Here is a 22,742-nt window from a genome sequence, read left to right as displayed (position 1 = left end):
CCTTTTTTTCTTGCTGAAATTAACAGACGGGGTACAGTGGATTTAGCCCTTGCCTTTCTATGGGCTAACTCAAACACCTTCTGTGTAGAAAAAGAAAGCTGGCAAGAAACCATCCTGATGTAAAAGCTAGTTTTTCTGGCGTGCTGAAAATATTTCTGAATTGGCAACATAGCATAATGATTAGAAAATCACTTTACATGAATTGCCACTAATTTCCAGCAGGTTCCCAGTGTGAGCCATTAATACCCAGAGGCTTAATCGTTGATGCATATAAGATGGATTAGAACAACTCCAAAAAGCTGTTCAGTTTTTAAAGACACACATTCCAAAGCAGAGGCCTAAGTACCAGCTCACCTGTAGCTGGCGCATCGGAGCATGACCGGCTTTATACAACTGCACCAGAGGTTAGTTTGTACTTAAGAGGATTAAGCATCCCTCGCTCCCAATTAAAATAGCTGTGACACAAAGTTAGAGAGTTCAAGGGAGAAAGAAATTCTAAGAGGGAATGCACTCCTGTGTTGGAAGCCCCAGAACTCTTTGGGCAGGAGAGAAACCTCTTTGGGTGGAAGTTGCTCTTACCTCGAACATACAGGTTCGCCGGGGCAGAATAACGGGTTCCTGCGCTGTTGGTTGCAACACATTCATATTTGCCTTGGTCCGACTCCTCGCTGTTCTCTATTTGCAGAGCTCCTGTGCACAAACAAGATGACACAGACCATTCACGTTATGGCAAACCTGGTGATTGAACAGACAACCTCAGAAAAGGAAGGCTGTGCCTCATGCTTTTTAAGTATCTTCCTGGGTAAATATATTGTGATGTTGTCCCCTGGACCCACAGGGTACCAGCATACAGCCACAAGGCACCCAGCCTGCTGTCAGAAGCTTGTGTAATTGATTATTGTTGTGTGTGTTTCTTTTTAATGCACAAGGAACCAGCTACTGATGCATTTCCAACCACCCCAACCACTTGTTTTCATTGCTGCAATAAAGGAAGAAAACATACACATACACACATATTAATTACAGCTTGCTATAGGACTCCCGTCTAATAAGAGGACCTTTAATAAGCCTTTAATCAAAACAGCCAAGCACAAAGCCCACTAACTGTAGCTGTTTGTTTCTTATCTGATGCACACAAAGCCTAGGAAATGCTCAACAAATTGCTACCTCCTTGCAGAAGCTGGCAGAGTCCCATCTCCCCACCCCTCCTCCCAGCCAATATCCCCTTTTGAGAAGAAAACACTTTGCCTTTTGTCAGCTTTCTCTCTGCCAGTGATCTCCTTGTCCTTTCAGATTGGATTATACTTGATATAAAACGATTAGAAACTCAGTTTAAGACATCAGATAAAGACACCAACGCAATACACCTATTTTTCCAGCACGGTGCTGGCATGACAGCCACCCTCCCTTCGTCCTAGCAGCTCCTCCAGCCTTGGGCCAGGAACATTTGCTAAGCCCAGCCTTCAGGCTCCATGGTTCATGACCTGATCCTATCCCTGAAATGCCAGACACAATAGGGGCACATTAAATAATTGCAGCAATTGTCAGAGCACACACAGTAGCAACTTACATGAGGAATCCATGCAGTGGCCGTGACGGGCGATGACGTTTTGCAGATGACTGCAAAACTGGTTGCACCAAACTCTCCTACTGGGGTCCCATACACAGGCTGAAAGAGGGGGGGTGAAGAGAAGGAAAGAAGCAGGGTGCTATGACAGCAAGCTGGCACGGCAGGAGCCCACGGCCAGTGCTCTGCCTGCTTCCCCCAGGCAGCATGGCAGCAATTCTTAAAGTGCCTCCAAGTGCTCAGACTCTGCTGGTCGGGATTGCCTGAAAGAAGGGAACTCTGCTCACAAGCCACATACCCGACTAAAAGAGAACATTAACCCCTTTGCTTGTAAGGATTTGAACTCATTTCTGCCTGCCACGGTTCAAAACGACCACTGAGAGCGGCACGGAGAATAGCTGGAGAAATTGCCTTCCCCTTTTTGCTGGTTCAAGCTGCAGAGGTCAAACTCAGTTTTTCATATCATCAGAACAGAAGAAAAACTAATGTGAATCAACCACTGCCACCTACATTATTTAGAAGGATAAATTGAGACTGTAGCATAAGTCTATATGTCATTGGGAAAAATGAACTTCCCTGGGTTCTGCCATATAATAAAAATGATGTACAGAGCCCTCCCTATTGTTGCATTAGTGCTGGAAATGAGGCTTCAGCTAGACAGAGAAAGCCTGTTTGCAGGAGCCTTTCCACCTACTAACAAAAGCAGCTGCCAGCTTCCCCCAGCCCTGGCGCTCTCTGGACACCCACAACCCAAAGCCTACAGAGCTCTTCTCCTGCTTAATTCGGGGAGAATGGTGAATTTCTACATGCTGCCTGTGAAAAACATCTCCAAGCAGACAGCAGCATGACAGGCGGTGGAGCAGGAGGAAGCTTCCCAGCACTGACAAGATACAGAGAATCAAGAGAATCTAGAAATGGAAAAGACCTATTAGGTTATCTTGTGCATCCCTGGGGGCCAGGGCAGCATTGCTCGCTGTTGTAAATGTACTTGTGTTCTGTCCAATCCCATTTTAAATGGGCCGAGTGATAGGTCTTTCGCCGCTTCCTCAAGGAATTCATGCCACAGCCTGGTTATGCTCCCTGTCAGGGTGATTTTCCTGGAGCTCACTGCATATTATCCCCTTCCTAATTTCCGCTCATTACTATGGGCACAAATGTGCTGCAGAGTTCATTTTCTGTGCCTGCATCGGGCTGAGCTAGTCGTACACTGCAAAACAAAACAAACTTTACAAACAAAAGGTAGATGCCATCGCCCCGACCAACAGGCTCCTCCTGGGTGAGGCTGCAGCTCTCATCCCTGGGCTGAAAGCAGCTTCAGGAGTAGGTGGCAGTGCTTGCCAAGGAAAGAGCAAGACCCCTAAGTAACTGCAGGCAGACACACCAAGCGATAGGTCCCCTTTCAGCCATCGAACACACATCACTGGTATTTATATCCTTTAAACATACGCGATCTTGTGATCACCGTGCCTCTTAAATGCCAGTTAGTCATCCTATTCTTTATCTCTAGGGACCTCAACAGCAGTGCTGGAGGGAGAAGAGCAAAACATAAAGAGGATGAAGAAAATGAAGACAGAGCTGAGTTACATGTAATTACTGCCTGTCAGCTCTGCAGCCAGAGCAGACTGCTTTCTGGAATGGTACTGTAAATGTGTAACATATAACTGTCTACAAATGCTCAGGGACATCAGGCAAAGGATTCTGGCTTTGTGTTGGTATGACTTCAAACTGTGGCATGTCAGGAGACAACCCAGAGAGCAGGAAGGAAACCTCTCAACTGAACCAGAAAAGAAGCAGTTAATGTGGTAAGTCATCATTAGACAAACACAAAGAGCCCTCAGCACAGCTAACAGAACAAAGGGGAAGGATCACAGCACAATGATGGCAGACAGTGGGACTAAAGGGGTGGTTGTCTTGAAGGACAGCCTACAGCTGAGTGATGGATACAGGAGAGTACAGCGTGTCTCAGGGTACAGAGATCTCTGAACAAAGTTAAGAAGCTCAGACACAGCTGGGATCAGCAAACTGGAGACACTAAATGCATCTGAGCCTTGTGAAAAAGTCTGCAGGTGTAAAATGCTGCAGGCTGGTCTAGTCATCCCTGAGAAGGGCAACAGCTTCACCTCTCACAGAATTCAAACCTAGGCTGGACAAGACACGAGGATCCACAGACAAGGAAGAACCGAATCCTGAGCAGCTCCTGTCTCTGTAGTTTATGGAAGCTGCACCCAAAGATCTTCAACAGGGTACAGAAATCTTTGCTTTCAAGACTCACAAAGGACTGGGGATGTAAAGACCTGATTTCTATTCCTAGCCCTGCCAGCATCTCATCTTACAATCCTCTGTGCCTCTGCCAACCAGGGCTAGGCAGGCTGATTTACTTTTATTCATTACTTGGGTTTTATGCTGTGCAAGTTGCTGAATAAGGTCTTGTTCATACAGGATGTCACAGAAGACTTCTTGTCTGGTCTCCTCCAACGCTCCGGTGCCAGGTACCTTCTCATTTGCCTGACGTGCAGTCAGATAACACAGCTCTAGCAGATGTATGAGGACCATCTACCATGGGGATGCACAGAGGTGCATGGGGAGCAGCAGAGAACAGAACAGCTTATTAAAGAGCCTGTGGGGCTCACATCAGAGCAAAACCTCTCCCTGCAGAGCACCACCCGACCTCTGCAGCTCCCCAGCTGCAGCAGGGCCCAGCAGAAGAGGGGCAGCCATCCCTCACCGCGCTGTCACCTCACGTCAGTCTCACTCGTGGCTCCAATCTGCTCCTGATAACACATCTCAGCTTATCAGAGAGCTGCCAGCTCCTGAGGAAAACCCCTGGCTGCTCTCAAGTGCCAGGGAGCATGGTGACAAAGCATTGCTTCCTAGGGCTGAGGGCAGAATCAGGCTCTGTTGACAGACAAGCATCCCTTGTAGGTCCTTTACTCTGCGCCACTATCTCTCTGCCAGTGCCAGTCTCCTCTCCCAGCTTTTTCTTTTGCTCTTTAAACTCGGGCACAGACAGCATCCCCATTTGCAGCTCTCCGAGATACTTATCTATTCAAATATACTTGTGCTCAGGCAGAGTCATTAGCTGCAGTGACAGTGCTTAAAAGAAGCATTTAAAAAGTGCACTGCACAGAGCATGGGGAAGGCAGATCCTGATAAGGGCCACTTCTTGGCAGCGCTGGGTACTGCTGCACCACGGAGGGCTTGTCACTCTCCTCTACGTGACAAAGCAGATGGAAAAGCTCCAAGCTGCCATACAAATTGATCTCTCTGAAATCCTGCTCCATAGCTCATCAGGAGCAGAGTACAAACACCCAGAGAGCACTGCATGGAGCAGAGCCTGGCGGCTCCGGGGCTCCACTGCTCTGCATCCCTTGTGGTGGAAGCTCTGTCCTGGCAGCAGGAGCTGCGCTGTTACTCTAATGGGGTATTTGCTCAAGGGCAATGAATGACCTTTTGACCTGGTTATAAAATTAGACATGGAATGAAAGGAGGCAGAGGAACCAGTCTGCTGTCACAGAAGCCCTTGTGATGCACGTGTTAATGAACACAGTGGTGTGTCCAGGGCCCTTACTCCTAGGCAGCTGGGAACAGGTACAACATGCCCATCCTGCATGCTAGAGCACATGGCTATCCCAAACCAACACTGTATGGTTACCCTGTAGCAGCATTCTTAGCCACCCTTTCAATCACTGCTCAGGGTCCCAATCCTTCTTTTGCTAAAAACTCCCACCCACAGAGCAACTGTCCTAACAAAATCCAGGGAGCTGCAGAGCAGAACCAGAGCCAAGGCCAGATGAGACAAGAACTGCAAGCATGAACACAGTGGGGAAAGAGACAATATGAGAGCCCTGACAGCCAAGGGACAGCAGTAGCCCTGGCTACTGACCAAGACAACCAACATTTGCTTTGGGAGCTGTGAAAAGCTGAAGGACACCAAAACCAAGGAAGAGCCACTAATAATGAAAATAAGCATTTCCCATATTCATTTGTTGTCATTTGTAACAGCAGCACCTCCCAGCTGTTACAGAGGAATGAATGCACCTCATCTCCACTAGCCATCAGCAGTGCCAATTACACAACCAAACACACTACAGATGTACTTTTGTTGTTAGTGTTCATTATCTTCATTATACCTGAGAGGCCGGTGATAGGCAGGCAAGGGGCCTGTTCTGGATGACAATGCTGGTGAGAAATCGCTCTCCTGTGCACCAGAGGCGGCTGCTGATGGCACCTGACCATCACCACCAAGCACGACACAAGCAAAAGGAGGGAGAGAACCCAGTGTGCACTGCAGCACATCGCTCTCCTTTTCAGATAGAGGAGCTTCAGGATGCTCTGATCTCTTACCAGCAGGTACAGGAGATCTCAGGGGACTCTGCATCAGAAGCAAAGCTACAGCACTGTCAAACGCACCGTATTACCTCTGTGTGTGTTTCTAAAGGGACACGAGCCAATCTGAAGCCTGACAGCCAGAAACATGGCATGACAAACCTTTCCAGCTCTATCCCACCCAGCCACCCCTCTGACACTGTCTGCTCCACAAATGTATTTTCTTGTTTTAAAATTGTTTTCGTTTTGTGTGTGTGTGAGTGTCTAAAAAAGCTCAAGCAACAGGAAAAATTCTTTCACATACCAAGTGCAATCAAATGTACAAACACACGCTCAAAAAGACAGCAGAATTCTTTTAGCTTCCTCTAATCTCTCTGGATAGCTTTACGCTCCAGCTCTCAGGATGGCACAGGAATACCAGAGCTGTATTTAGATCAGTTTGCTCGGGACTGGAAAGGTTTAGCTGCAGCTACACAGAAGTTGGTACAGGTGTTTACCTGGCTTCTCAGACAGACAGCTTCTGACACCCAAGTGAGCTGATCTAAAGTTAATTCAGACAGACCTCTGCTATGCTGATGTCTGCTGGGAAGAAATACTCTTATGTACAGGAACCTCAGTATTTCCTGTGGTGACAGCAAAGTAACAAATAAATCTGACAGCAGAGGGATAATGCCTGAGATGATGGTATTTCTTTACCTCCTCGTGTGCATCTGATCTAATGCCTGCTCAGTCCAGCACCCACCTGAAACACAACTGTACTGTGCCGTCTCACAGCCTGGGGCAGGAAAATGCAGCCAGGTTTCACACACGGTTGAGCGAGCTGAATTCCAGAGAAATGCTAGAAACGAACACCTTATTTTCTGCTTTGAAAATAAGAAGGGAGCATAACGTGCTTAAACGTGGAGCTGCTGATACCATCTGTGGGTTACCTTAAGCAGTCAGCTATTGCCTAACATGATGGGTGCCTGCCAGCTCCGTGTCTTCCTGATGAACAAATAGGGGTTTCAAGATTTAATTACTACCCGGGGCAGTCCCTGAGGGGCAAAGAGTTAAGCTACAAACTGAGACTTATGAATTATAGATGGCGGCTCCTCCCATTTCAGGGAAGCCAGAGACGTCTCGGACAGAAAGGACCAAAAAAGTGCTGCTAAGATCAAACAAGATGACTAGAAAAATCTCCTATGGTTTGGTGAGGGGTGCATGGAAGAAGTTCATAGGTCAACCCCTTACTAACCCTCTGCTGCTTCCTGCAAGTGGGTCCTCTGCTGCCACGGCTCAAAGGCCCTGGGTAGCACCCGAACCTCCCAAGGGCTCTGCACACACAGCTCTCAGAGACACAATCACAGCAGCCATTAAATCAAAGCCAATCTGCCCTCCCACCCCCAACATCGTTACCAAAAGGGTTTGTTAAGAGTCATTAGTTCACCCTTCCTTTCAGACCAAATGAATGGATTCCAAAGCATCCAACTTACCTTAATGAGGAACAAGAGTGCAGCTGGGTATAGAACATGGCAGAACAGTCACTTCTACACAGACACAACCTCACCATCACAAAAGCACTTTCATCTAATCTGTCGTTATCTTTAGAAATTCAATGACCTCCGTTTTAAATAAAAGGCATTAGGCTGACAGAAATCCTCTGGGAGAAGCCAGAGAGCAGCACGTGGCTTCTGTTTGCTCTCACAGAAATGTCATCTTTGACATTCAAACAGGACACATATATTTTAAATAATGTCAAGAACATTCTCAAAATACCTCATCAGGACTCAAACGGAGGTGGGAAGGGGGGTGGGGGGTGTGGGGAAGTTATGTTTCATGAGATGGATGGTTCCGTTTCACAGAGATGCGCTCAGTTCCCAAGCAGGACGTATGGAGCATCCACGCGGTTCTGGTGCTGAGTCACTTAATGTCATCAGACAGGGCGAGAGCGTGGGGAGGCCCCGGGACGGCCGCGCTGCACGCGGGCTGGGAGCAGGGAGCGCTCAGCTACTTAGCATTCCATCTGTCATTTCGTTTTAGGATTTGCAATAGGAACAGGAGATGAAGAAATAGTTTAAGGAGATTGTAACATCACAGCTGTCAATCGTGAGCGTTCCAAAGGGAGGAATGACAGATATGTAAGCCCATTCAAAGCAAAATAAGGTTTGCAGTCTTTTTCCCTGACCCAGATTTACTACAGAGGCAACTTAATGCAAATACGCATCAAACGGCAATTCACATTTGCTCTAAAATCACTTAACGGGAGCTGAAAACATTAACCCCCAGCAACAGAACCAGTTCCAGAGAGTCAGATTATTAACTTCCAGCGGTGATTCGGGGAAAAGGGGGAGGAGAGGAGAAAAGGGGAGAACTGCACAAATGGGGTTGCATCAGTTTGTAGGTGGTAGTCACTCTGTCGAGAAATCCAGGGGTCAGTCAACAGGGGTAACCAAACTCACAAGAGAACTCGGGAGGGCCTCAGCACGTAGCACTGATTAACACGCTAAAGTTAATCTGAAGGGACAACTTTGAGTGTTTAGCCTAGAAAAGACAACACTCCAATTGGAAAGTCATTACTGGTGCACACAGGCTTTGAAAACTAGCCAGGGACCATGCACACTGGGCTGTCAAACCATAGGTGGGTTTAATTAATGGAGGCTTAAAGCAGCCAGATGCGTTTCCGATTCTTCTATTTAACCAAATTTTTGCGCTACAAAGCACCGCTGGCATTTCCGTTCTGAAGGGGAGGTTTGGGGCAGCGCTTCCCCACTCTGCTGCCACACTTGGAAGGCAAATATGGGCAATGCAAACAACATCCCAGAGCCAGATTTGCTCAAACTTTCAACAACTGATCTCCATCTGATTACAGCTTCTTGCCTGTCAGCAGCAGCAGCAGAAGGGAATTTGTTCTCTTGTGAAAATGTTACCTACTTACACCAAAGCAATTCATCTAACACAGCTCCCACCCACTAGACAGGAACCCCAGAGGCCACAACTGCACGGGGAGCTCAGAGCCTTGCAGGAGCTGCAGGAGATGCCAACCCTCCTGTGGCGGAGACCTGGGAGCATTTTTCAGTTTGCAAACTTTCCGTTGAATAACCCCCTTTCAACAGTGCAAAACCGCAATGGATGAGTCTACGAGAAGTCACGCTAAAAAGCAACCAAAATAAACACACTAGTGGGAGAGTGCGGATGAGCGAGAGCGCTGGCGGAGTTAGGGCTGAGAGTAAAGCTGGAGATGAGCAACACTGGAGGAGAAGGGACAAGGCAGACAGGAGATGGAGTGACGTGACAACTGGAGGCACATTTCAGCATTCTTACCTCTGATCGGTGTACCACCTGGTGAGGTAATTTGAATGCAAATAAGATTAGAGAGAAGCATTAGTACAAAGAGGAAAGGAAGAAAATCATAACTAAAAAAGCAGAAAGTTTTTTTTTTTTTTTTCCCAAGCTAGAATTTGTATTAGCGCGATAGGAATAAACAAAAAAAAAGAAACTGATGTGCAGTAAAAGTCAGAGTGACACTCTCGGGGGGTTAGTAAAGCTCACTGCTTACAGGAGTGCAGCACCCAGCCTCGCATCTCACCACTGCTGCCACTGGGGACATGGTGTGGGCTGAGCTGCCACTGCCGGCTGGCCTCACCGCTGGCATTCACCCCACCAGTGCTCAAGCAGTTGAGATGGAGGATACATCAGGAGGATGGTGCGGTGCCCCTTCATTCCTTACAGAACAAGGAGTGCGTGGCCTGGGGCTGTGTGACCGCGAATGCTGGGCAGCAGAGGGTGGCAAGCGCATGGTGGCGGGCACTAGGTGCAGTTTCGCTATGTTAGAATGACCAGTGGGACAAAATCTGCTTGCTTAAAGAAATTAAACTTGGGGGAGAGTGTAACAAATCAGTTTTGAGCTATTCTCTGCATTTGCCTAAACCTTGCATTGGGTCCCCTGCAGCAAAGAAATCGGTGTCGTGCAGAATTAACTTTACACAGGGAAGTATTGCTAAACGAAGTGGTTTCTGCTAACGTAACAACGGCATGCTAGCCAGATCTCTGTTGTTCCTGCCTGATTTGGATGTTAGCTGGAGGAAGGAATCCCACCCTCTTTATAAGGCACCGGAGATAATTTTACATGCTGTAATGAAAAGTATCTTATAAGGAGGGCTTCTCTTGGACTGAGGTTCAGTTACCCTATTGCAGTGATCTATAAAGGTTCATTTCTGAGGTCAATGTGTTTAGCAAGTGGAAGACCCACCGGTCAGTGTCTTGAGTTCAGTGCACAATCAGTAACGATGCATGATTCACAGGGAGATGCTCCAGCTGGGCAAATTGGCAGGGAACCCTTCTACTCCCCACTTTTGTCCCCTTGGTCTTATTTTGCACATATGGAGGCTGTTAGTATAAGGGAGAGATTCATGCAGATTGAATCCATAGGCAGTTCATGGTATGTGTTGGTTTTATGCAGATTTGTAAGATCTGAATACCAAGCACTTACCAAAGAAAACTGAGGAGTTTAAACAGACAGAAAAACAGGGTTAAACAGGACACAGTGTGTCAGATCATGTTCAGTGTACTGATTAATAAATACCAGAATGCATACAAGAGTGTCGTGTATCTCAGATTTACAGCTCATTCCATTATCCACAACAATGATCACCCAATGGGAAAGAAAGACAGAAAAGAAATTCTGTAAATACAAAGAAGCATATTTTAAGCATGTTTAACTCGCCTCTTAAAAAGTAATTACAATATTTATACTTATTCTCTGTCTTTCCTAACTACCCTTCCTTTAGGCAGAGTCTTTTCTCTAAGCAGGAGCAGCAATTGCAACTACTCATTTTAGCATTTTCCACTGCCAAGATGACATTACCCCATCTTAACTTTATGTCTAGTTATATTTTCAGACGCATTGTATCCACACATGACTGAAGCATCAGAAAAGATCCTGCAGTCAGTGAAGCTGTGGGTAATCTCTCCCTTACAATAATAAATCTGCTGCTTATTTATCTATCTTAGTAACTACCATTGCCCTTGACTGAATACTTATAGCCAGGGATACTCGCATAGAAAAAAGCACAGCCATGGAAAATGGCATTATTTCTGTTTGCCTGTTTGGAAAGTTTGCCAAGGGTTATTTTTGTTCTGTTTGGTCTAGGGCCTCCCTCCACCCCCTCCCATCACTCTCAAAATTAAGAAAAGCATCACCACAGTGTGTCACTTCCCACGGGAACTGTGCAATGACTTTAAGCGTGAGCCCAAGGGGCAGAAAGCAGGACTTCCTTCTCTCTCATCTGTCTGAATTGGGGTTTGTTGTTCTCTTCTAGAACTGAAAAGATTTGCAGCAAATCTTCAGATCTACTCCCTGCAGAGGCTAAACCCTTCCTCTAATATGCAATTGTCTACACAGAGCTTTAGGAGAAACTGCATACTTGAAGCAGATTCCCTAACATGCAAGTGTGACCAGCTCGTTTTTCCTGCATTAAGTCCCAGTCCTCCCGGTCTCTGAATGTAAGCCAATCCTTGTGGGAGCAGCTGAGAGGCACACCGTATTTGGCACAGTTTGTTCTGGGTCTCTCTCACCTTTGCAAAGTTAAGACACTCAGTCTTTGTGCAGAGGACACTGTTAGGGGCAGTGAACAAGGCTTTCCTGTTGGTTTATAAACTTCCTCTTCTAGAAGGAATCAAAGTTCCCGTTCTCCCTTTGCATCATATGACAACCCATCTCTGACTACCCTCCTTTCAGGGTGTCTCTCAAAAGGACCGGGTCACAGCACGTAGGCCACAGAGTGCCTGCCAAGTCTGTCAAGTGACAGAGGTGCCATCACATGAACCATTATTGAAGCTGTCTTATGCCCTGTGATCACGAGGCTACTTCATACAAAGGGCACCTCAAGATCAACCTTTAAACCCCAGGGTGGTTTAAGGGCGTATGGGGTAACACCTCATACAATCACTTTAGCAGGAATAAATGCTGTCCCTTATATCCTCCGTGTACTGGAAGCGTGCAGCCAAGCAGCCAAAGGAAGGCAAAACACAGGACCATGTTGGAAAATTCCCAGTATTTGTATCAGAGTTTTTGTTGGAGAAAGGACTTTGCTTTGCTGACACCAACTCTTCCTAGACCTATTAACAAACCGTTTCATTATAGGAAACTATTTTATCTCTATAATATCTCTATAATATCAAAGCAATGTCAAAGAAAGAAATCAAAGCTCTGGCTGGCTGCAACTAGGCATTAGGGTAACGCAAACTTGAATCTCAATTGCAATGGGAAGACTGCGTGAATCATACTGCTGCTGTGTGGGCCTCAGACTGCAAGACCCACAAGTACAGTACAGTTTCTTCAGGCGCATAAAACTTCAGTTATCAATTGGTTGGCCGTGCTACTGTTTCAACCTTTATCCAGTAACTCCATTCTTTGAGTGAGCATCCATCCCTGTGTGATTTTCCTAATCTTTTTTTGGATAATAATACCCAATCTCCATTCTTTTGGGCTATTCTTATTGTCTCAAGTTGTTGCTTATCTCTTGTTTGGACTTCAAGTTGTATCTTACTAGGAGCTGAATGCCTTTTGCTGGGGCCTTAATGCTGTCTATCAGCAGTGAAGCAGGACAGAGCAGTCACCATCCACGCAGGCATTACACAGGTTACACAGGCACCACTTCTTCTTGCAAGTTTGCTGTGTATGTTGGGTATGTTTTTGGTTTCCATGTAAGTAGTTCTTCTACCCATGGGACCAAGACTAAAATGAAAATGCTTGCTGGAAACTGCGAGAATAAATGCAGTGAGATGACCTGGTGAGCAGCTTCCCACTGCTTCTTCGTTAGAGGCACCCACACTTTCCCACACAGTGAATGAAGTCACCTGCAGAGCCCTCTCTGATACTTCACTGGCAGTTAATTGCCTGGAAGCCACACTAGGGTCTAGAGCACGGTTCTGTAACTCAGTTAATTGACGGTGATTAAAAAAGAATGATGCTTGTTGTAACATCAAGTTTTCTAATAGATGCAAGATGGCAATGCTCCCTGAATTTCCGTGCATTGCAAAGATATCTGTTCGGTGATGGTCAGGGTATTTATTTATTCTAATTTGACATTCTGTTCAGAAGCTTTCTGAAGAATGAGGTGGAAGAACAATTCCAGTATGAAACTCACTGGAAGTATTCAAGAGTTTTGTGAGTGTGAATACCACCAGAGCTGCTTTGAAGTCTTTAGGAGCTTGTGATCCAAGAATTCTTACAGAATAGCTGTGAAGCATCAGTACAATCTGATCTATATTGAGACAGTTTTTGCCACATCATGAAGTAATTTTAAAACATGGTTGGAGATGCAGCACTGACCCGCTTGGGCCAGAACCCTCATATGGGCATCTTTTGCTATGACAGTCTCATGACTGTTTTAAAATCAGTTCAGCCAAACAGGTTTAAAATGAACTGGTGTGCTGGGGAGGTTTCCCAGCTCAGACAGAGCTGGCCTCAGATTCTGTCAGTGACTGAGGAGCAATGACCAAAGCTATGCACCCCTGGTGAGAACAGGGAGTTGTTCTGAGTCACTGCATTTGCAGAAAAGCAGCTTCTCAACACGAGGCGGGGAGTACTAACAGATGAGCAAGGGAGAATTTTGCTACAACCAGCATGAGTCAGAGACCTTGCCTTTGCCTTGATCTGTGATAACAGAGATGAAAATCTGTGTTTATTTGTGTTCTCATCTCTAGAGCAATTACCTCAACACGTACTGGCAAAACAACCCAAGAGCTGGACTCAGAATGTATCAAGCATTATTCTGGAGGAAAGACCTATGTACTGGGCTGGGGGGGAGGAAGAGGAAAAAGCCTTCTAAATATGAAGAGTTACGTTAACTCCCAGGAGGTTTAATAAGAAAAAATGCATATACAGATGCAATTAGGAAATGCGGACGGCAGGGCACAGGGCAGACGTAAGTTGCATATTTGCTACTGACAGACACCATTATTCTAGGGTCCAAAGAGCCTAAGATGACAGGCTGGTTGCCTTAAACCTCAGACTATAGTACCTTGACATGAGACAAACACACCTCTAGAAAGTGATGTTCAGAGTCCACTTGGGCACATGATCTGACTGCATGTGAGTTCAAAGATGGGCCTGAAGCCCCCAGAACACTGCATGCCCACATAGCTTTGAGCCTCAGGAGACAGCACCTCTCCTGAGCATGTGTTTCTTTAGCTGTTTATTCCACACAAGAAGCTTAAAGAAAAATCATTCCTCAACTCTGAGTTAGACTCTATAGCAGCTGTGACCGTTATGACCTATATTCAGGACAACTGAATAATAACAGGTTATGTACTGGATGAAGGTCATACAGCCTATATATGCAATACTGAGCTGACACTGTGCTGTGACTATTTTAACTATATTACAACCGTCTAAGTTTTATTGGGTTTTAATTAAATGAAATTAAATGAGCGTATATTTAGATTGAGACAGTATAAACTGACATTCCTGCAGATATGCCAGGCTGGCTGTAAGATATGATCTTAATGGAGCAGAGACTTTGCAAACTATTAAACTCTCTCATATAATGAGGTATCTATTTAAATTCTTTTCTTTGAAAAATAATTCTGCCCCACTATGGTGTAGAGCTGGAAAGCTCAATTAGCATCCTGCAGAATGCATCAGAGACTGCCCGACCCATCACGCTTCTCATGCAGAGAGTCTGCTGCCACGTAAGGGGGGCCCAGGAACTTCAAGGGGCAGCCCCTACTTTGTATTGGCCAGAAACACAGGAAGGAGCCACAGATGATAGCAGGGGTCGAAGCTCTGGGACATGAGAAGTGGTAAACTTCTCACTCCCCACTCACACTGTGTTGGAGTCAGAGCCCTGGTGAATCCTGGTATCTAATCATCAGCTTCACTCATATCTAGAATTCTCTTGCACTGAACTGTGGAAACCTCCCTTACTACATTAGAGAGCAAATCAATTCCTTTTGCAAGTCTGAGAATGTGTGCTGCTCATTGATTTCTAAAAGGTTCCCTTGACACATCCCTTGGTAATTACTGTGTCTTCAGCAAGCAGCCAGCTCTAGAGTTTGAATCCCAGGTGAAATATTCAATTGAGACGTTGCTGAAGAAGAGCGAATAGGAAGCAAAACTTGGACACAGTGACAGAGTTTACTGGTTTGTTTTCAAACTTTCAATCTCACTAAACTTGTGAAGCAGTTGGTAGAGAGGCAGCCAAGTGCTTGTGAAAAGGAGGCAGGAGAACATACAGCAAGTGCATCAGGAGCTGCCTTGCTGCTCATTTATGGTAATTTCTGATGCTGATTTAGTCAGCTATGAAGTGAAACACATCCATGTGTACTTTTCTATTGCTGCTTCCTAAAGCTTCTCAGAATAATTAACAAGTGTGATATTTTCTTTCAGCGCAAACAGATCAAGATTAAACCATGTTGTGGGGGAGACAAGCTAAAGGTCACTGGGAAATTTCATAAGCCATAAATGCATTAGTATAATTAGCGCTCACTGGTACATCAAGGTGGGATCAGGAGTGTCAGGCTGGGTTCTATTTTTGATGAGAGTGATGTCTCATTACCCACTCCCCCAAGTAAAATCCTACTTCTTATTATCCAAGCATCATCAGATTTATGCAGAGGACTCCTGCTATGGGGAAATGTGTCAAGACATTCACCTTGCTAGGAGGAATATAGTGTTGCCCTGGCAGCAGCACTCATAACAAATGGTTTTTGAGTGCCCAGAGACACATCACGGCCAGGCAAGACATTCTGTCTCTTATTTAAGCACAAGACCTTTCTAGAATGAAGCCAATTCAGCTCTGGTCCTTCTGCACTTTCAGCAGGATACCGTGGACTTTTTTTCCCCAGGCTAAAGCTGCTATATAGTGATGTTATGCATTGTTAAATGTCCCCTGCAATTCACGCCAGGGAGCTGCTTTCCATCAAGTGAACAGAGCGATGTTTTATTTTCTTTAATTCTCTAATGGGCTTTACTGTCTTGAGAGACTGAACAGTGCAGTGGAAAAAAAAGAGTTTCTCACTAAAATGAGCGTATTCCAAACCACCCACAAGAACTAAATGTCTGTATTTCTAAAGCTAGTATTCAGCTTATCAAATGACAAACAAGAAATTGTATATTTCAGAACTGCATCCACCTTCCTCTGAAATCCATTGGACTGCTGCTTCTTAGATTTTTCCTTATTCTTGTAGTGTCACATAGCAAGAGTGATAAAGATCTCAACAGCAAGCAGAGCATTGTCTTGCAGAGTCTCTGTAAGGAGTGAAGTAGTACATGACCACTGATTGTAAAACTTCAACCAGCATCTCATTATACTGATCTGAACTGTGCAAGGGTTGCTGAGACCTGCTGAGCTGGCAGCAAAATGACTGAGTCTAGCAAGGATTTGTGGCAATGTCAACTTGGTCTACAGAAGAAGGAATCTGGCTGATGCCCCAAAAGGAATGTCCGTGCCTGTCTCTTATAACAAGCCATGATATCCTGGCAGACAGGATCAGCTCCAAAACCCGGTCTTATGTTGTAACAAAAACAACCTCAAATCAAATTGACATTTGAGTCTAGAGTCGTATTCAGCATCACAAGGAAAAATAATAGCATCAAGAGAAAAAGCAGGAAAAGCATAGTTGTTGAGATGCTTACTTGCTTTGCTATCTTACCCGAGCGGAGCTGCTTGATTCTCCCATTGCTGGTTGCAGTGTCAACGGGCAGGAAGTCCTTGAACCAGGAGATTTCGGGATCGGGGTTACCACTGGCAGCACAGAGCATCGTGGCTGTGCGGGCCTTCTCCACCACCTTCAGCTGCGGGCCCATATCAATGGTTGGGAAGCCAGCTGGGAGGTGGTCTTCTGCAAGAAGAAGAAAAGGCAAACAAGGTTAAACAGAAATGCTCCGGCATAGCAATGGGGATGTACTTGTAGTGACAGCGCTACCATTGCACAGCATCTGTGCCCCTGCTGGAAAACAGCAGCTAGACTTCCCTACTGAGAAGGTTTTCAAGCCCTTAAAGCACATTAGGCTCCATAATGAGCATTCATTATACCAATAGAAGCTTCCACTAAATTTAACTCCGTTTAAATCAATTGCCTTGGGAAACGTCTATAATTTTCATTGATACGTAAGCTCATCTATTGTTGTTAATAATTCCGTAAAAGCAGGTATTTGCCTTTCTGTGGGAGGACCGAGTTGAACATAACAGACAAACGCAATGCCAAATAGTTTGAGGCATCTTGAAAAGCAACAGCTAAACAATAAAACCCCTTAGAATGGTCCAGAGAGGCCCATTTTCTCTCTTTTTTTTTCTAATAGGAACATTCTGTCACACTAGTAGGATAGACTGTAAATCTCTTCCTCGTGCCCTCAAATCTGATTCAGAAGGCTTTTAGAAACTAATGAATGTTAAGCTAATGAACCACACTCTGCTCCAAAGCCTCCCTGCCAAGGCTGCGCTGTGGCAAGCTCCTGGTGCATTTTGAGGGCTGCAGACAACAGAGATGTGTGACAAATGGCCAGTTCACACTCTGGCATGTCTGACAGAAATACCATAAAATGAAGCACCGCCGTAACTGCTACACCATTCATACAGCAGGTATGAAAACAGTTAATTGGGTTTGCTGCTGCAGAGCACACTCAGGTAAGGCTGGGTTGAATACATTAGGCAGCCTTCGCTGATAAGCCAAGGCATGCTCCAACATCCTTGTTCAATAGCAGCTGCAGAACTGAGCTCATTTACTCATTCAGTACCGAGATGTACTGTACTCTGTTAAGCCTGAACTGCAATCAAAAGGACATACTTTCACAGAAAAAAAAAAGAACTTGAAGAACATTAAGAAGCTTTTAAAGCACCAGAAACTCAATTATTTTCAGTATGTTTCTTCTTTTTCCTATTTTAAGGGAACTTAGGTAAGCTTGTTCTTTTGCAAATCCAATTCTGCCAGGCTCCCAGCTCATTGCAGTGTTTAAACAAACAAGATCTCAGCATTTTCCAAAGTCCCACAAGAGCCTGAGAGTGCTGCAGTCCAATTTCTCCTGCTACCATCACACACGTGGACCCACATCCCCTCACTACTCCTACCTGCTCTACCACCCCAGCAGTACAAACACAGCTTCCTCTTAGCTAATTTCTCCCTAAGACCTCAGAAGAATTCCCAAGACCCTTGACTTGCTCGCACACCAAGACTGCAGCAGAAAGCAACATCTGCTGTAAACAAAACATCACCCCAGAATGTTTTCTTTCTGTGTGGTTGAGAGTAACAATGAGACATCGAGGTTTTCTAAAGGTAAAAAGGGGAAAAAAAGGCTCCTGATGCTTATTTGGAGCACAAACCATATTTTATCTCTCCAACAGGCCTCCCCAGGAACCTCTGTCATCATGAGCATACATAAAAGGAATATTTTTGTTATTATTATTATCATTATTATTAAAGTTACCAATATAAACTAGTTCTTTTTCTTCTTGTTGTTGTTGTTTTTAATTTGCCCTGCATTGATTTTCAAAGACAAAAGGCACGTAGAGCTTAGCTGAAATGACACCAGAGCTAGCATTCAATAACAAGCAACAGAAGCACTCGATACCGAGCAATCACAATGCACGCTCCTACAGGGCTGAAAAGAGACAAAAAGAAGGGCACACACAGAAGCACGTTCTGGCACGGCCTGGAAAGCAAAGAGAAGTAAAGAGTGACATTCCTTTGGATCAAGGCCATGTTTGCCTTAAGTGCAGCACCTCGCTATTTATGACATTGGGAGCAGATGTTTATTCTGGGGAGGCTGAAACCCTGAAGTGATCTAATCTAATCGCCATGCTTCGTATTTGCAGTGCTGATTTGTTCAAGATTTTACATGGAATGCACTAAACTAAGTCTCACCTCGTTAACTTTGTCCAAAGTCCGTGCAGAGGGTTAGCAAACAGCTACGGCAAATCTACAGCCAGTATTTGTGCAAAAAATCTTTTCCCATCTGCACTGATCCTTTGTCCACAGAAACGAGAGAGGGCAGAAAATCCTTCCCAGCATCTGATCCTTGGGAAGTGGCCTGACAGCAACACTGCAGCTTCGCTCAGAATGAGCCACAGACCAGCAGCAATGCATGAAAGACGTCCCCACATCTCAACACTACAGGTGGCAATAGGAGCTCAGAACTGCTCCTGCCATGCCTTCCCCTCCAGCAAAAGTCTAATGTAGGGCTAATTACGAGGCTCAGTCATGCCTCGGCTCCTCTCAGCCCTTGCTAGCTGTGCTGACTTGTCTGCACACAGAGCCCGTCAGTAATAGCTATCCTCCTGTTCACGTCAGTATGTGGGCAATCTTATTGCAGAAAATGCATTTGCCAGCACTTGGCTTTATTCAAGGACAGCTATATGCTTTGAATACACATTAAAACAGGCTACGAACTTACTTTCAAATGCAGATTATCTAGACAGCAGTTCCTCTTTCTGGGATTCAGATACTATCAGAAGGGATGTATCTCAGGTAGGCATTAGGTTAGAGCAAGCAAAATCCAGGCACAAGCAGGAGTTTTTCAGGCACTGCAAGCTCTAATTCCCTCCTTAAGAGCACAACAGCAGAAGCAGGAATGACAGAGAGGAAAACAAGAAGAGAAGAGAGGGAGACGACAAGAAAGAAACGAGCGGATTTTGCAATTTCAAAGTGAAACTTGGAAAAGGCACAGCCAGGCTGAGGTCTTGCTAGCAGCAGTCACCAAGGAGCCAGGAATGTCCCTCTGGCATCCAGCGTGACAGCATGTGCAGAGGGTATCTCATGCTCACTCGACAGCTCGCCTTGCTAATCTCCTTGCCGAGGTGACAGAAATCTAACCTCTGGCTCTCACAGCTCTTTTGTGCCACGGATTTCCCATCTTTAAGGGGGAAGAGAAGGTAAGAAACCTTTCCCACAGCCCCAAACTGCAGCTGAAGTCTCCATTACAGATGCCACGATTACATAGCTCGTTTACGGGCTCACCAGATAAACACCTTTCTCGAGGCTGCTGCTGGGAGACACAACCATCAGGGCCTCCCTATTTCCCATATCATTCCAACCATCAGCTGAGGATAAGGACACTGAGGCAACTGAAATGTATGTCTTTTGAGAAGCACGGATCAGCCACAGAGCGGAATGTTGCAGCAGCTGCTTACAGGACAGGCCTACGGGAAAGCTCACGGTGAGCACAGCTGTTGGTAGCTGAATCCTGCAGGATTACCCCCAGGATCTTGCTCAAAACTTGTGATTTCTAAGAGAAGAGGAAAACTGGGTATGAGGTTCCTACTTGTGCAAACCCTGTTTGGCACTTGTTGGTCTTGCATCCACACAGCTGTGTTTTGCAGGCCACACTGTGACTTAGCACCTGCAAAATCTTTCCCCCCTACCACTGTGAATTTCCTTTGTGCCAACATAATTCTCAGAAATGGTATTTTAGAAAAGATAGTGAAAACTGTAAACACATTTATGGGTGTTATTTGTCATATTCCTCTTTGTACAAAAGCCAGGCATGCTTAGTATCATAAGTCCAATTGTTCACACTGCCGAAGGAGAGGAAAAAAATGATACCCAATATAATTTGGAAGCAGCAAAAAGCAACTTTTCTATACGTTACAGCTACAGCTGTAAGGTGAATTCTCTTACAATCTACCTAAAGCCATTGTCCCATTGGAAGGGGTGTTTTCAACTCATTTCTGGTGAGATATTGGGCCCTACCTGCTCACAGGGCTGGAAATTGCTTTTCTAGCCTACTGGCTTCCACCAGTTAGTGCCAGCTGAGGAACTTCCAGACAAACATTGGTTTTAGGGTAGGAATAATTAAAATGTAACACAGCTTTGTCTTCTATTCTGCCAGCTCCCTGAAGCCAGGCAGAAACTTGGGACAAGGCAGGAAATGGATTGAGGGCAGAGAGAGATCTCTGATAAATGCATTTGACTGCAGTCAGCACTGCACAGGAGCAGGATGTGCAGGATGCACGCACCAAAGGTCATTCCCCTTCTTCTCTACCCGTGTTTGATGGGCCAGGTTGGGATCTCGCCCCATTACAATTATCAGTGCTGAAGCAGTCCTCGTGAGGCAGGGGTCTGAAGCAATGGAACATGGGATGCTGGAGGGGTTTGCAGAGGTAACCTTTGCCTACTGATGGACTCACAACTGATGGATCAGTGGAATTACTTTACACATTTCACAAGATTCCAAAACTCCCCTTGATTCACTAAAACACATCGGTAAATGGAAAATTATCAGTGCAGGAAAGATAGCCTGGGTAGTCGGCAATATTAACTAATGAAAGATGCAAGCCAGTAAGATTGTAAGCACACCACAATCCAGGACATCTGTTTGCTGAATAAACAGCCCTAATTCCTTCAGCACAGGTTACACAGTGCAGCTATTCAATTACCACAAGACAATCAAAAGCACTGGAGCAATCCAGCCGCCCAGAAGAATGGCATCATTTTACATGATAAGAAAACCCTGACACGGCGCTGCTCAGCTTCAACTGATGCTGCACAAAGAGCAATTTATCAGCCATTTTGAGGTGACACTCTTCCTGCGTCCCCATTCTTACAGAAACCCCTAAAGAAGCACATCAATAGCATTATCCAAATCTGTGGCCTCCAAAGGCTGCTTGGTGCTGGGCTATGGCCCGACAAGGAGAGGGAAGGAGTGCGTGCTACAGCAGCAGCCAAGTCTCACGCAGGCTAATTAATGCCCTGTTGACACTGGCACCGCCTTGTAATTGCCTGAGGAAAAGGTGGGGCAGCGAAACCAACCTGTTTCAAAGGCAGCAAAGTTAATTGCTGGGTTAGCAAGTATAAAACAGTTTCAGGCAGGCAGAAAACACAAACAGTCATCAATCGATGACAAGGCTCTTAGTGACAAATCTGCCGGGCTTGTATGACATCACGCCAACGTGATGCGCTGAAGCTGCCTGCTGAAAAGGAGAGAAGGGTGCAGATGAATGGGTGGGTGTGGAAATGAGCTCCAGAAGGACTTCTCTATGTCACGGTGTAACCACATGAATTACTGCACAAGAGCTTACTGTAAACAAAGTATTTGCTATCTCTCAGAAAGATCACAGCAGCAGCAGCAGCAAAAACAGTTCACAAAAGAAAGAATCTGAGTCAGTCCAAAACAAAGAAAGTACTGTAAGGAAAATTCAAGAAAATACAAGACTAGACACGGCAGAAGGGGATAAACTCTCAGGCTGACTGCTGCCTGGGGGGCTCACAGCGTGGGAGCTGCTGGACCTGCTTAGCCTGGAGGTTACGAGCCCATAAAACACCCATTGGGGACAGCACTAAGCTTTGCTGCCAGAAGGGCACTGCTCACGCCATCCCTTTGTGGCAAGACGGCAGGGCAGGATGCTCCTCCTGAGAGACTGTGAGGGCAGCACAGTGAACCCCTCGCACTTCTCTGATGCAGGGTCTCCACCAGCACTGAGACGGCTGGGTCCAGACACAGCTTCCATTGCAAAGAGGCAGTTCCTCTCCACAGATAACAACCTGCGACCTGTGCTTGGCAGAGGGCACACACAGCTGATTAACACAGCTGCTGAAGCTGACTCAGAGCAGACCAGAAGCAAGCACTCGGTCACATCCTTGGGCAAATTAAACGTTTGCACCTACAACCCTCTGTTTCAGTCTGTAGTTTAGGGATCTTCCTAACAAATAATAACTTCTGCTCAGGATGTCTTAGCTGTGGAATTTGCTATCAGCCAGGAGACCTCAATCCACGCTGAAAGAAAACAATTATTTACACCTTTATTAGATTAGCCTGTGACAGCATCTATGAAATCCCTGCTACCGCATCATTCCTCAGCCATCCCAGCCACCTCTTCTTGCTGCCCATCCTGGTTTCCTCTCTATGACAGTCATTTACAGTCCTGGTCATAGA

The 22,742-nt window shown here is 45.7% G+C and overlaps 1 protein-coding gene across 33 annotated transcripts in view; it reads right to left on the bottom strand.

The window, feature by feature from the left end:
• The window catches only part of PTPRF (protein tyrosine phosphatase receptor type F), a 332,623-nt gene that overhangs the window by 75,761 nt on the left and 234,120 nt on the right, over positions 1-22,742 (bottom strand). For 18 of the 33 annotated variants that reach the window (XM_085512298.1, XM_085512304.1, XM_085512291.1 and 15 more), the window contains 2 exons: positions 16,529-16,717; positions 580-690 (listed from right to left, as the gene is read on the bottom strand). In XM_085512298.1, coding sequence (XP_085368424.1) covers positions 580-690; positions 16,529-16,717 — 300 coding nt within the window. Of the gene's footprint in view, positions 1-579; positions 691-9,193; positions 9,212-16,528; positions 16,718-22,742 lie in introns of all 33 variants that reach the window. The other 15 variants (XM_085512285.1, XM_085512284.1, XM_085512296.1 and 12 more) reach the window with 1 other exon arrangement.

This window comes from Coturnix japonica, chromosome 11, assembly GCF_054131305.1.
Source record: "Coturnix japonica strain WE chromosome 11, WE-NBRP24, whole genome shotgun sequence".
Classification (NCBI taxonomy): Eukaryota; Metazoa; Chordata; class Aves; order Galliformes; family Phasianidae; genus Coturnix; species Coturnix japonica.
This window is presented reverse-complemented; position numbering and strand designations above follow the sequence as displayed.